The 14,063-nt window shown below is 44.8% G+C and overlaps 1 protein-coding gene across 15 annotated transcripts in view; it reads right to left on the bottom strand.

Moving 5' to 3' along the window:
• Nucleotides 1–14,063, bottom strand: part of PTPRT (protein tyrosine phosphatase receptor type T) — a 1,098,035-nt gene that overhangs the window by 593,421 nt on the left and 490,551 nt on the right. For all 15 annotated transcript variants that reach the window (XM_082361692.1, XM_082361703.1, XM_082361700.1 and 12 more), the window contains exon 7: nt 7,356–7,649. In XM_082361692.1, the coding sequence (XP_082217818.1) occupies nt 7,356–7,649 (294 nt within the window). The remainder of the gene's footprint in view (nt 1–7,355; nt 7,650–14,063) is intronic.

Genomic DNA, 14,063 nt, shown 5'->3' with positions numbered 1-14,063 from the left:
GGACATCTCGTGCCCTAGCAGATGCTCGGCTCCTCTGCAGACACTTCTTGTCTCATGCAGCAGCTCCTGAACCAGGTGTGATGAGAAGAGGCCTTCCCTCCTCTTCACCCCCTTGGAGGTAACTCTCCCCAAGGTCCTACACTCCAGGGAAGAAAGGAAGTGTCAAAGCAGCAGAGGCAACGGCGTGGGGAGGGAGGGGAAGTGAAGGGCAGTCAGTGCCGCTTCTCCAAGTCATCTTGAGGAAGAGGTGGCCACAGTCCCTCTTCTGTGGCTGCCTTCAGTCTGGGATCACGCGCACTGCTCTGGTGATAATGTTCCTTTGAGCATGGTATGGCCTGCATGGGAGACCTCTCCTGCCCTAGTTTCTCACTGTGTTAATGAGTTCTCCGTGGGTCTTTAAATTTTGCTTTGATTCTGGGCGGAATGGTGATTCTACTTCTATTGGCTCATCTTGCTGTGTTTCCCTAAGATTTATTGGATCATCCCACCAAGGTCATAGCAGGGCACAGATAGGAGTTAGATGTCTGTGCTCATACCACCATCCTGCCCAGAAGGAAGTTTCCATTTACTTCTAATTCAGAGCCCTACGAGTTAAGCCAGGTTATGCCACCCCCACCTTACAGAGAGTGAAACTGAGGCTTACAGAAATGAAAAAAATAAAAATAAAAGCCTCGCAATGCTAGTTACGTAGCTCTGTTCTATTTTCTAGACCCTAAATTCCTCTTTCCCTCTCTCTGTCCCTCCACTCTGCCCTAGAACTGCAAGCTAGACTAAAAACACGCCAATCTGAGGATGCTCATTGCAGAGGGGCAGGACTCACCTCCGCTCCCTGTCTGCCAAAGCCTCGTTCCCACTAGCCTTGGCCTCCCAGAAGAGAGAAGGGTCTGGAAAACATGCTTCTCTCTCTTACTTAACACTGGAGACGGAATTATAAAAGCACGATTCCCACCTCCCCCTCCCGCATCATCAAGTACCATTGCAGCCACCACTAGGTCCTGCAGCCACGCGTCAAAGGCTCCGGAACACCTGCAGAGCCACTCATCAGAGCTTCCGCATGAATCCACCGCGGAGAAAGTAAAGAGAACAGCAACTGGAGAAATCCTTTACAGCAGGGTCCATGATGCTACCGTGAGCGGAATCTTCCCAGGCCTGAGATTATTTCTAAAAACCGTTCATTAAAAGGGGCTTCGGGTCTTCCCTGGTGGCGCAGTGGTTGAGAGTCTGCCTGCCAATGCAGGGGACACGGGTTCGAGCCCTGGTCTGGGAAGATCCCACGTGCCGCGGAGCAACTGGGCCCGTGAGCCACAACTACTGAGCCTGCGCGTCTGGAGCCTGTGCTCCGCAACAAGAGAGGCCGCGATGGTGAGAGGCCTGCGCACCGCGATGAAGAATGGCCCCCGCTTGCCGCAACTGGGGAAAGCCCTCGCACAGAAACGAAGACCCAACACAGTCATAAATAAATAAATAAATAAATTGTAAAAGGGGCTTCTATGTCCCGGGTTCTCTGCTAGGCAGGTAACTTGTCTCACTGAAGCCTCACAACACAGTGGTATACTGTAATCTCTCACAAATGGAAGAAAAGAAACTGAGGCACCGACAGGAGAAGTAATATCACCCATGATCGTCCAGCTAACAAGTGCCAGCTTGAAATAAAAATCAGAATCTTTTTAGCTCTAAAGCCCCTATTCTTTTCACCAAATTCTAATGACTACCCTCACTTCATTGAGCCCAGCAACTGGAATTTCTCTTTTTTATCCCCTTGGAGAAAAGAGCAGGGCAGACACATATCACTTCCAGTAGAAATCCATAAATATGTAAATAAAATATAATGTGCAATCAACCCTCAGGTGGAGGCAATAGGAAAAGAGCTCTCCAAATCAGCAGTGCGTGTCGCGTGTCTGGCTGTATCAAGTCGCTTTTCACTTAGAGAGCCTGAACCCTGTGAGACCACGATGAAGTGGACTCCCAGGCAAGGGCCCTTTGATTTACGAGAGTAAGCAATCCCAGGGGGATGTATGATCACTTGGCTTGCTGGATTGTTGAGTTGTGATCCCATAGCTATGATGTGAAGAGAGCTGCCCAGGGCCTGGCTGAAACACAGCTTTTGGGGAAAGAGATTTCTGGAGCATAAGAGAGAAAACTTTAGTTGCTATAGACCTGTTTTTGAGATATGGAGGAATAGGTCACCCGAGAGTAAAAGCAGAATCCATAAGTGAGTGTTGCATGGAGGCAGATTTGGGTAAAAATGAGGGAGAGTTTCTGAGTGATCATTTTAAGACATCAACAAGCAGGCGCTCGGGCCATTAAAAGCGGTATCTGCAGAAAAGATGCAGGGCCAGGTTGGACCAGTATGGTGTCTGCACCTCTTATCTTCTCACCTGCCTTCCCCGCTTACTGACCTTGGGCCCCGTCGTCAATGCCATTGGCCTTGGTTCTCCTTGTGGTCTCCAGACAGTTGATGCAAAGAGCCTGCCTACTGCCCCCACTCTTTCAACCTAATGGATACTCTCTGCTCCTACCTAGCACCCCATCCAGAGTTTTACGATCACTAGGCTAACACTGGGTAGTGAATAATAATAACCACCCAGGATCCCCAGCAGGGACCTGGTCCTCCATGGGAGAACATGAGCACCTCCATCGGAGGTGGCATTCAAGGTGAGGCTGGGTGGGCACCAGAGAGCCCTTCTAGGACCCAGCTCCTATTACTGGACGTCTGCTATTGCGTTTGTGTCGGAGAAAACCACCTGTTGCTCTAGACCAGAAAATCTCTGAGAGTCCAGACTACAGTATGATCATCGTGTTCTGAAATGGCATTTCCCATGGGCTGATGAAACACAACCAAAGAATATGGCCCACCCTTCCAAATGCCAGTCAGTGCAGAGAAGTGGACAAGCAAGACTTCCTGTTTTGATATCATTACTCATAATCGTAACATCCATAACAATAATAGCAACAAATAATGGTTTGTTTCATTACAGGTTATCTAAAGAGCATTTTGAGCTTTTCAAAGCACTCTGATGTACATTATCGTGTTTGCTCCCCAGGCTTATATCTCAGGAAAGACGGCGCATGATTAAACTGACCAAAAGGAACAAAATGATGAATAGAAAAAAAAAATGAATGGGGCATCTCAGGAGAACAGCATGAAGAAAGAGAATTAAACTGCTTTCATTGGTACAAAGACGTCCTTTTGATTTTCAAATCCAGGTGTAACCAGGTAGTTCTCCTGGAAGAAGAAGAGGTAACGTTCTGGTCTCTCCTGAGCTCCAGGTTGACCTATACCATCACCTGCTGTGCAGTGTCACGTCAAACACGACATATTCAAACCTGGGCTGGCTTTCTTGCCCCTCAAGTGTCTTCTGTGTTTTCCATCTCAGAAGATAGCTCCATCACTCATCTCCAAGGCATCCAAACCAGAAGCCTGGGAGTGTCATCTATGGCTCTCTTCTCTTATCCTCACATTACTAGGTTCCTATCTGATAAATCTGTCCAGGCTCTAGCTTAATTGGCTAAGGGTCCTGCTATGAACTCTAGACTATTGGCCTGGGATGCTGCACTATAGCTAAACTCTTGACAATCTCTCCCCTTAAGGGTTAGAACCTGCTCCCAGTGCCCCAAGAATCTACCTAGTGACCTGGCAGACCCCGGCAGAACCAGAACCATGGCCACCTGCCCTTGCTGAATTGGGCCTCCTGGCATCTTCCTGATACCTGAGCTTGTAGCTTCCAGTTGCATGCCGCTGCCACCAGTACCTAGCACACAGCTGGGCACATGGAAGGGACTCAGTAGATGTTTGATGAACAGGACTATAGCTGCAGTGCATGGAGGCTATTCATGCTCAGCTTGTCTCCATAGTTACCAGTCTCTTTATCACTCAGTCCCACCCTCAAGAGAACATTTGCGGAGGAAACGCCATCAAACCATGTGATGGAGAGTTCTCCTTAGGCCAAGAGATTTAGCTGTAAGAAGGTAATTGACTTGTGAGCTTCATCTGATGATTCTGTGCCTCAGTTTTTTCCCATCTACCTCTCAGAACTGCCTCAAGGATCAAGCAATATAATGGGCATACAACCAAAGTGGCATCTGGGTGTGACACTATATCAGCGGTTCTTAAATGTGGGTGTGCGTCAGCATCCCTCAGAGAGCTCCTTAGAGCACAGATCTCTGGCCTCCATCCCCAGAATTTCTGATTCACTAGGTCAGGGAACAGGGCCTGAGAATTTGCATTTCTAACAAGTCCCCAGGTGATGTCGATGCTCTTCGTCCAGGGACAAAACTTTGAAATCCACTGCTCGAGATCATTTTAACAGCATTGCTCTTTCCACACCAAGCTTGTTTTTCTCCACAAAGTGTGCTATTTCAATACTTGACTTTATGCTTTACTCTCTTTGCTGTTTTGTTGGAATCTTAACCCAGTCTGTAAATTCCTCTGGGCAGAAATTATACCTTCCACACTCCACACTCTCTCATTTTCTGTTTTGTAAAATAATGAGTACATTTCCAGTATGATTAATAATAGAATAGAGAAAGGGGGGAAAAACTCAGACTACCAACCCCAGTAAACAGCCTCCACAAATGGATATCAGCCCTGGAATTCTCTTAAAAATTAATTATGAGGCAAAGAACATTCTACTATCAGTAGCAATGTGGAAAAGAAGATTACCTCTTTGATGACACATTTTGTAAAATGTGGGTTATTCAAGATTTTAGGCATAACTTACTTAAAAATCAATATTTTTTGAAATATAAAACCACAAACAGCATTTTCAACTCATAATTTTTATAGTGATAGTCAGACAATCGTGCTTTCAACATGTAAAATCCATTACACAGCCATGGCAACAGTTTGCAATAGATTGTAAATTTTTATTGAGATGATCATCTTGCGATTGAATTTCAAAATGCATTATATGATCATCAGCAAATAAGTCCATGGGGGCTGCTAAAGTACTTTGAATATCATTTATAAAGATCAAAAACCCTGGAAACCCTGTAGAAAGAGAAAAGTCTCATCGGCAGGATCAAATCAATTATTTTTATGGATGAATACTGAATTGCAAAGCTGAGATAAGGCATTACCTGGTTTAATAACATATCCTTATGTCTTTCTAAAGTAGTAAGTTTTATAATCAGGTTTCAATGAGGAATTTTACCAAAGGCCGGTTTTTGAAACTAATCAAGAAAATGGCATCTCCGTTCATCGTGGTGGTTCAATAACGTTCAAAGGAATATTCCCAAGCAAAGGAAATACTCACTAACTTTGGGTTACATGCTACCAAGACGCACTACTGAGATATTTAAGAATGGTTACAGTCAATTCTGCTATAACGCTTATTTTGAAAATGCAAATGTCTTCCAACACGATTGATATATTAGGGAACAATGTGAGCATAACATGAATTTCACATTTGCTATGTGAGATTTTGTACACAGAAACACTAGTGAAGCAGAAAACCGCACCCAGCTGGACTGAGTCACGCAGGAACACACAAGACGCACCCACCTCAAACATCTACCTGCTTCCTTCGTTCACTGTGTGTGTTACAAGCCATATTGATCCACACATGGTGTCACAACTTACTGCCACTTTCAGACAGCCCTCCTCCACCACTGCACAGAAGCTCATGGGCTGCAGCCTTTCTGATACCCACTTCCACAGGCAAACTCCAGGATGTTTCACGGTAACACCCCATTTGTAGTACAGTATTTATGCATATCTTAGCCATTAACACGTGTACAATTGTGCTGCCATTTTTACTAGGTTCCTCTCTTTTTGGTGTGTCACTGATGAGTGCTGTGACCCAGCCCCATTTTCCCCCATAAGCCCAGTGGTTTTTACTGCATAACTTTGAATAGTGCAATGATTTTTAGGCACACGTATGTTGCATTATAGCAGAACTGACTGTGTTTTACTTTTTTGTTCCACGGAAGTCACTGTGCTGATGAGTCCTTCTCTCCCCACCCACAAGCCATCAGGGATTCCTTTTCCCTCAGAAGTCAATGGCTCATGCTGCCACTTCCCTGGTCCGCCACTGGAGCACCCCCAGCTCTGCACACCACACGATCAAGGGCATTCGAGTCAGGAAACCTGAGGGCAAATCCTGAGTGTGCTGCTGGCCAATTCTATGACTTTGGATAAGATTTTTAAAAATATTGAGTCTCTATTCTTTCATTTATATATGAGATAAAAGTACTTACATCAAATGGTTACTTAGGAAAAATGAGATAAAATAAATAATGTGATTTGCAGCAAAAAACAAACAAACAAATCCATAAAACACTGAGTCCTTTTAATTTCTTGAGTTGCATTTGAAGCCAGAACATCTCAGGGGTACAGTCAGGGGTACAATCCCAGACAATACCCCTTGTTAGAAACACCACAGAAGCCTAGAGCTCTTGGGGATAGATACAAAGAACACTCCCATACATAGCCCTAGTCCGCAAACTCTTTAGCAGCATCCAGGAACCTCAGAGAAACCGCTGGAGCCTGGCTGGAGGGAACACTGAGCCAGGAGCCTGTAGGGATGTAGAACCCAAAGGACCCTTGGACAGAGAGGCTCAGCCCAGGCTCCTAAGTAGGTGCCAGAAACCCCCAAGGGACACAGAGGTGGGAGGCTCTCAGGAACTAAGGCATTTCCAGAATCCACTGAGAGACACTTTCAGAGCCAGGAGGCACTCAAGATGTAGCTGGCACCAGGAGCCCCTCAGAGACAGAACTAGAACCAGGAGCCCTCAGGGACATTGTCAAAACCAAGAGCTCATTAGGGTCACAGGCCCAGCCCAGAGATCCTCAGGGACAAAAATAAAATCAGGAACACCTGACATATGCAACAAGAATCAGAAGCACTCAGAGACATAGACCAGATGAAGCCTCAAGTCACATGGTCAGAGCCAGGAGCCCCGGGAGATACAACCAGAGCCTGGAACCTTCGGAGACACAGCCAGGAGCTCTCAGAGAAGCAGGCCCAGGAGCTCTCAGAGAAACAAGGCCAGGAGCCCTCAGAGACACAGAATCAAGAGCCCTCAGAGGCAATGTCAGCACTAGGAGGGCTCAGACACACCAGTGGCACCAGAAGCCCTTGGAGAGAGGGAACCAGTGTCCCGGGAAACACTTTCAGGACCAGGAACCTCTCCATGACACAGCTAGAGTCAGGGGGTTCTTAGACTCCCAGTCAAAGCCAGGAGGTCCCCAGACATGCCTCTGGAGCCTCTAAGACAAGACCAAAACTCTGTTGGTTTTTTTTATCACAACAGGAAGCACACTCATACCAAAGTTGAGGAGTGACTGTCACAGGAGCAATCACTCCCAGCAACTGCCCAACCTCTCAAAACGGAGTCAGGAAGAAGAGTCCTACCTGCACACTTGGTTCTGGTGGTGAGGGGAGGCCCTGGCGGTCCCGTGCCCCCTTCCCCTGGTCGCGTGAGCAGCACCCGGATCTCATACTCCACATCGGGGTCCAGATGCCACAGCTTATAGTTGGGAGAGTCGACGATGTGGGTCTCTGCCCAGGTGCCGGTGGTGGTGCGATACTCCACTTCCTTCAGGATGATGGGGCCGTCTCCAATGATGGAGTTGGCATTCGGCTTGATCCACAGGTATGTGGCCCCCACGGCCAGCAGCTCTGGGGGGGCGATGGGAGTGGGAGGCTCTGAAAGACAGGAATCAGCAAAGGATGTCAGACCCAAAAGATTTATAGAGCAGACTCCAAACATGTGAGGACAAAGGACAGAATTCCGGACAGCCATAGAAAACAGCCCAAATCCCTTTCTCAACCCATTCACGACCTACTTTAATTAAATAATTGTATGTAAATACCTGAAGCAGTATTTCTTAAGTAACTATATTCAACACCTATTGTATCTCCTTCATTTAAAGAAAGGAAAGAATGATGGCCATCGTGAGGAAAAGATTTTTTCTTGAACACGGCAAAGCTGCCTGGGGTAACAGTCTCTTTTCTAACCTCAAATGAGAACCTGCCTTTACTAAAGCGGAGTTTGGTTCAAAACCCAGGAGAGTCAGGAGTTTATAAACATTTCTTTTATAGGAACACATAGATTGTTAGTGGATGTTCTTCCAAATAGTGATAGGAGCCTAAGTAGCAAAGGGATGATGGCATAGCAGGAATTCAGCTTCTTCCTCAACCCTGGCAATTTCCTCCAGCAGAGAGAGGGGCACTGGCCACAGTGACCCCAGTGGGAATCAAGGGTCAAGGGAAAAGTCATGCTGAATAATCTTGGATCTCCTATGTGTTGCCATCTCTTTTCCATTAAGTTCTATAACTTCAGCTAAACAGACCAGAATTTCAGCAAGCATTAATGATGGCCTCTTTCTGGCAATTTTTAGCTCACTGGAGAATTATCATTTACTTTATCCTTATTTACCAGAAAATCTCATCTGCATCACTTTGTGTAATTCTTGGGACATTATCACCTCCGTTTTAATGAATTAAAAAACTGAGAACCCAAGTGATCAGATCACCTAACCAAGACAGTGGAGCAGGTAAGGCAGGATGGAACCCACATCTGATGCCTTTCAAGACCAGCTCTCCCTTTGGAAAGCTGTTTGCCTCTCGATACCCATTTTCTACAGATCAATGTGGATATATTTATTTTTATTTGTAGCAAAAAATGGCAGCGGGACAACAATAAAGAAGTGAGAAGAAAGAGAAAATAGGCCCCCTTCCCTACCACCCAATATAATCACCATTTTTATTTCTCCATGTTCCATTCCAATTTCTACGCATATACTTAAACCATTTTTTTGTGGTTACAGTAACACATAGACCCAATGTAGATTTTCTTTCCTTCCCTCACTTATTAGATCCAAAGGACTTTGTTTATATATTATGTGGATTTTACCATCGCTGTCTTTAATAGTGATAGAACAGTCCATCAGATAATTCCACTAATTATTCTCCGATTGTTGGGCACATGAGTTGTTTGCTGCAATGAACATCTTTGTGCAAATGATTCTACTCCATCTCGTCTCATATTTTCCTAGGACCAACTTCCAGGAAGGGGATTATCTATCAAAGGGTATGAACAAGTTATTGATTCTTGGAGTAGAACTAGGAAGTGAAGGGTGGGGAAGGCATTTGGGGGTGGAGTATAACGTAGCTGTGCTCAAGAACTTTTGGAGAGCCTCTGAGCTATTCAGGTGGCTAAGGCAGGTATGAGTTTCAGTTTGGAACTCAGGTGACAGCTCTGGGATAGACAGGGCTCATTCAGTGTTTTCTTTCTAATTAATTATCTAGCAACAAAGATTCTCCAGAAAGAGAATAATCATTATGAAGCAGAGGTGGACAATATTTTCTCAGTGTGACTCGAAGCAAATCTTCAGCGACAAGTTCAGATTGCCTCTATTATAGCCTGCCATTTGGTCAGAGAAGGAAATTAAGCAGATTAGTCAAGCTAGATGCTTCTCTTTACAAAGCCATGGAGGTTATTACTCAAGGCCTTGTTATCTCAAAGGTGTTTGCAAATTGATTTTTGGATAATTTGTTCCAGGTAGGGAAGTTAAGTTGGCAGGCAGATAATTTCTGGGCTCATCCTTTGTGCATTTTAAATATATAGACCCTTTGATCACCATTATCAACTCTCCAGAGTTCCCATCAGTCTCCAATGAGGCCCCACGGGTGATATTTTATAGCTCTGTGATGACTGGGTCCAATTCCTTAGTATAATTATTCACCAGCCCTAGACAGAATTAAGATCAGCAGGCTTTAATACTTTAAGGCTTGAGCAAGTGGCTACATTTAACTCTCTTCCACTGACTTTCCACAATGGTTTCTGCTCTCCTATTTCAGGCATTAGCAGTAAATTGCTGACCACCAGAAAGAAAATAAAGTATCAATCTTTCCAAATGTTTAGTCCCTTTTCATGTATTTCTGAAGGTAGGTGCAAGTATAGTAAGCAGCATTCCCTCGAGGATATAAATGTCTCCATCTCAAATGACAAACTAGTTTACACGCCCATGTGCAGACTATCCTTCCCTCTGACCCCTCAAGAATTGTCAGGAAGTACGTCCTAGTGTTTCCTGTACTTGGCACCAAGAGGCCATCAGATTATTCTTGTTTTTTCTGTTTTTAGTAATTTATAGATTTATAAATGGCATTCTTTAGAAGCCACATGTACTAGTGGTTCAAAGAGAAAAAAACAGGAATGAGACACAGAAAGATTTTTTTCGGTAGGTACCACCTTTTTAAATAATGCACAGAAAGACCGTGTTTATCTGTATCAGTTGTCCTGAGATGAACTGTTCAGACGGACAGTGCAAGAACTCTATGAAGACATCCAATCCAACCACCAGAGTCACCAGACAGGAAACCAAGGACCAGGGAGAGGCCATGAAGCTAGAAGGAGGTGTAGGCAGCTTTGGAACTCAGGGCCCAGGTAGCATTCCCGCCCATCGTTTTCTCCTCTTGTACTTCAGATGTTTAAGCAATTAATCAGAAAGATCATTGAAGGAAGTCTAAAAGAGTAGTCTTTAACTTTGGGGGATACAAAGGACCTTATGAAAATGTGGTGAGAAGTTCTAGACTTTCCCCAGGAAAATGCACATAAGTCTACTACCTAGAGTTCTGTACATCATTTCAGGAATTCACGAACCCTTTTGAAGCCCTTACATGAACCCTTGAAGAGTCCATACTGAAAATAAAGGAAATCCACAGAGATTCTAATGACAGCCCACAAGCCCCTAAGAGCTGACACTTCTCTGGGACCCTGACCCTTTGTTGCAGGGGCTAAAGGCTGGGAGCACAATCATGTAAGGAAATGGAACTTGATGTAGGGGTCATAGACCTAGTACTTCCAGGCTCCAGGTTCGCAAGCGTTTGGGTGAAAATTAACATGCTAAGATTTCCCCAGGACAACGCCAAGTAAATGTCTAGGTTCCCATGACTATGACCCACCCAGCACGTTCATAGATTCAACATCTGGGCTAAAACATTTGAAGGAAAAAAACATGATTCTACCCATTTAATGTTATAACTTAGGTAGAAATCTTCCACAGAGGCTGCCTTAGTAGCTTGGGTTGCTATAGCAAAATACTATAGACTGGGTAGCTTACACAACAGACATGTATTTCTCACAGTTCTGGAAGCTGAGAAGTCCAAGATCAAGGTTCCAACAGATTCAGTGTCTGGTGAGGACCCTCTTCCTGGTTTGCAGACAGCTGCCTTCTTGCTGTGTCCTCACATGGTGCTGGTCTCTTCCTCTTCTTACAAGGGGATTAATTCCATAATGGGGACTCTGCACACATGACCACATCTAAACCTAATCAGCTCCCAAAGGCCCAACTCCTAATACCATCACATTGGGATGAGGGCTTCCACATATGAATGGGCACAGGCCATGTTTTCAAATCCATCCTTCTCTGCATGAAGGGCTTTGTCTAATTGTGGGGTGTTGAGACGAACAACCTGGCAGAGAGAAACTCCCTGTGAAAGAAACCCCAACTAGTGTGTACTCTGTGCCTCTCATGTGCCAGACAGAGTGCTGAGTGTGTGCAATTTAGTGGTGAAAAGAAATACAGGTTGTCTGTACCCACGGACTCACGGGGTAAGGCAGCCAATTAAAGAGGCATTGACAATAACGTGGAATGAGAGTCATGATGGGGTGACAGGAACAGTTATGAGGCCTGTGAAGGGGCCTAATCTAGTCGAGAGCTTAGGGAAGCTCTTGCAGAGAACATCTGGGCATGATCTATGGGGCCAGAAATTCACATTAAGTCTGTGAGCAAAGAGACTGTCCTAGGAATCCTGTAGTTCTGAGTTGCTTGGTAAGGTACCACCCAGAGCCAGACTGGTAAACAATTTTTTAAAACTATGTACTCTGCACACCTATTCATTCACTCATTATATAAACATCAAGTATCTGCTTCATGTCACACTCAGTCTTAGCCACTGAGGATACAGCAGTAGACAAAACAGACACAGTCCTGGTTGCCAGGAGCTCACATTCCAGCTTTCGCTCAAGGACTGAGAGAAAGAGGAATAAGGAGAGAAAGAAGTTAATTGAGAAGCTGCTGAAGAGGAGAAAATCATAGGACAAGCCAGGCCTAGGTTGATGCTTATGGATCAATCAACTGATACACATACATACAACAGAATACTACGCAGCAAGGGAAAGGGAACAAACAACTGATACTCACCATGGACAAATCTCAAAAGAAAATTATGTTGTGCAAAAGAAGAATGCATAATGATTCCATTTATATGAAAAGTTCAAGAACAGGCAAAACTGATCTATGGCGATAAAAGCCAGAATTACAGTTACCTGTGGGAACAGGTACTGACTTGGACGAGGCATAATGGAACTTTTTGGGGTGTTAAAATGTACTACACATTGATTTGTGTGATTAAATAATAACAACCAGAACCGCGTTAACGCTGGTGGAGTGATTTCCTGGAAGGACGCATAAGAAAACTTTCTGGGGTGATAAAAATTTCCTTATCTTGACTAGAATTGTGTAAGACTCATCAAACTTTACACTTCAAATATAGGTATTTCACTGTATGTAAATGATACCTAAATAAAAGTCTAAGGAAAACAAACAAAAATATGGCTTGCCTGTAACCCAGCAAAATTAAGAAGAATGCCACAAAACCTTACTTGGAACTGAACCCCAGAATATTTGGAGGGAATGAGCCTTTAATCGCGTATCATTTCTGTCCACACAATTCCATCAGCAGCATCAGATGCTTGATTGCCGTGAACTTTCTTAACAAGATGTTGTTCAGGCACACATCAGTTCTCATTCATGAGTCTTTTCACATATGAAACGACCAAGCTCTCTCTTTACCTGGTCCCACACCATCAGCTGTGTGGAGCGAGGAGGAAGTGTTTGACATTTGATGGCCCTCTCTGCTGACAAAGGTTGGAACCAAATCAAGAGGGAGGGAGCCTGGTTTTCAGGGAGATGAGATCTGAGTTGGGAGATGGCTCTGGCCCCCTCTGGCCAGGAATAAAAGCACTTTGAGGACAAGAACCCCATGGACCATCATCCCTGAGGCCTGGGCAGCAACTGCCCCCGACCGGTCAAGGCTCTCCTTCAACATGTAGGTGGTGAGGTGACCCCTTAATGCAATTCTGCTTCATCCTCAGACAGCAATCTCCAGACCAATTCTGTCTTTCTCTTTCCTGCTGTGAGCACTTATAACAGTTTGACTCCCCGGAAATTCCTACAGAGAGCAACAGGGCTTCAAATAGCTGGAGAGCAAGCTTTGCGATTATGTATTGCCTGCTCCAGACAGAAATCAAATATTTTGAGAAAAACTGAATGTTAGTAAGATGTGAAGTGAGCCCTGAGACATGTTTAAGGTGAATACAGCCTGGCCTCTGACATTGTCTATCACCCTGTGCCTCCCACCTGATCACCGTTCCAACTGCATTGCATTTACTGACCCATAGGAGTCCACGAGAATGCCCCACCCTACCCCACCCGCCAAAGTACCACACATACCCACAGGCTATTTTATCATTCCCACATCCACACTTTTGCACACATTTTTTCCCAACTGGAACATCGTTTCTTTTGCTTTGAACCAAACCATGCCCGTTTTTCTTTTCAATTCTGCTGCACAGACCACAAGGCTAGGCACAGAGAAGGTGTTTCAAAAGCATCATGACGGTTAGATTTTCTACCCATTGGCATGCAATACTTTCATAAAATAAGGCACTGACGATCAAAGAGGAGAAGGGAATCTAGCTTGGGGCCGGGGTCTGCCTTTCTTTGTCTTTCACCACTAGTCAGCTGTGTGACCCTGGACATACCACCCAGTCTCAGTGGTTCTCAGTATTTTCATCTTTAGAATTAAAGATGGTTCAAGTTATAAAAGTATCTGAATTTTCTGCCAAGGACCATAGGGGTTCTATGTGGATATGTTTACTGACTCTACCCTGGCTGTGTTGTCAGTAGGAGACTGCACCGTCTCAGTCATCTCTGGCCCATGAGGTCCCCGAGCAGAAGACATAATAAGTAGATACAGCATCCAATCCAGCAGTACGTGCCAACTAGAATTAGTCTTTGTGTCCTAGCCTAACATATGGCCAAGGTTCAATAA

The sequence above is a fragment of the Balaenoptera borealis genome (assembly GCF_965194805.1).
Source record: "Balaenoptera borealis genome assembly, chromosome: 16".
NCBI lineage: Eukaryota > Metazoa > Chordata > Mammalia > Artiodactyla > Balaenopteridae > Balaenoptera > Balaenoptera borealis.
Note: the sequence above shows the minus strand (reverse complement) of the source record. Positions and strands in the feature narration are given on the sequence as shown.